Source organism: Naegleria gruberi (assembly GCF_000004985.1).
Source record: "Naegleria gruberi genomic scaffold NAEGRscaffold_99, whole genome shotgun sequence".
In the NCBI taxonomy this organism is placed as follows: Eukaryota; Heterolobosea; class Eutetramitea; order Acrasida; family Naegleriidae; genus Naegleria; species Naegleria gruberi.
Window position 1 is genome coordinate 13,553 of NW_003163228.1, and position 1,518 is coordinate 15,070.

Genomic DNA, 1,518 nt, shown 5'->3' on the forward strand with positions numbered 1-1,518 from the left:
CTCCCACCACTTGACTCATCCATTCCTTTCTGAGCTTTCCAACTCCGTGATGATGAGATAAACTTCCACCTTGAAGTAAGATTTCATCTCTTGCTTCAGCTTCAATCTCTGAGAATGCCTTAATTGGATCTTGTAATCCTCTAAAGATGAATCCATAATAGAAATAGATACAGGCACCAGTTTCGTATACTTGAGTGACACGAGCCGAAACCCATGGTGTTGGAACATTTCGTTGCTTGGCACTTTCTTTGACTCTTTCTTCTACTTTCTTGATCATTGGAACGACTCTTGACCAAGGAGCTGAAGTTTCAAAACTTTCTGACATGAAATAATAATTGAAACCATAATCTCTCAAATACGCAATGACATAGGTCAGTAAATAACCTCGATAACCAGCTTCAGCACCTGCCACAAGTCCTCCATATTTAGCAGTTATGTCATAAATAATTTTCTGTTGCCTGTCAATGTCAGATTGACTTCCTTCGAATAATAAAGTAATGACACACATCTTTTCCTTATCAAATCCACAACCCTTAGTAACGTACAATCCCTTAAACCAATCACTAAGGCCTTCAAGCTTACTTTCTTGTTTAGGTTTTAGTGATTGACCAAACTGAAATTGAGAATTGTCAATTAGACGAATCGAAGCAGGAGCAACTCTTCTATTCGAAACTTCATGAAGACAAGCAACTCCTGCCTCAAAATCAGGAACCAACACAGAGCCATAAACTTGACATTCAGGACATTTCCTTACTCTTAATGTCACTTCTGTCACAATTCCCAAAATTCCTTCAGATCCCATAAATAGCTGCATCAAATCTGGTCCAGTTGACTTTCGTGGAACATTACATGGAAGAAACCAAGTTCCCTTTGGAGTGACAATCTTGACATTTACCAACATATCTTCGATATTTCCATATTCATTCTTTTTCATTCCTGATGCACGAGTTGCAATCCAACCGCCAAGAGAACTGAATTCAATGCTGTCTGGTTCGTGACCTAGTGTCAGATTGTATTTTTGTTTGAGTTCTTGTTGGAGATCAATACCAATGGCACCTGATTGGATGGTGGCAGTGTGACAGGTCATGTCAACATTTAAAATTTTGTTCATTTCTTGAAGGTCAACTGAGACAATCATTCTTGTTTCATTTTCTGGACAGAGTAAAGCTTGTGTAACGTTCGTTCCTCCTCCATATGGAATTAATGTCAATTCATTGGAATATTTAGTGGCAAGTGACACAATCTTCTCGACATGTTCATGAGAATTTGGATAGATTACAACATCGACCAATCTCTTGAACTTTCCAAATCTTAATTGATAAATCTCTTGACAACAATGTCCATGAGAATGCATCAAACGAACCTCATCATCAAATGTCAAATATTTGTAACATTTGACTTGCCTTAATTCCTCAATAAATTTTTCACAAATATTTGGCTTGTGAATTTTTTGTTTCATTTCTGACCATGATTGACTTGAAGATTCGAATTTTTATTCAAACCTGTGAAATTCTCAAA

At 37.1% G+C, this 1,518-nt stretch overlaps 1 protein-coding gene across 1 annotated transcript in view; it reads right to left on the bottom strand.

Moving 5' to 3' along the window:
• NAEGRDRAFT_54573 (uncharacterized protein) overlaps window positions 1-1,459 on the bottom strand; it is a gene marked incomplete at both ends in the record, with an annotated part of 5,932 nt that extends 4,473 nt beyond the window's left edge. Inside the window, one exon of the mRNA XM_002668801.1 lies at window positions 8-1,459. Coding sequence (XP_002668847.1) covers window positions 8-1,459 — 1,452 coding nt within the window. The remainder of the gene's footprint in view (window positions 1-7) is intronic.
• Window positions 1,460-1,518: the final 59 nt, after the last annotated feature.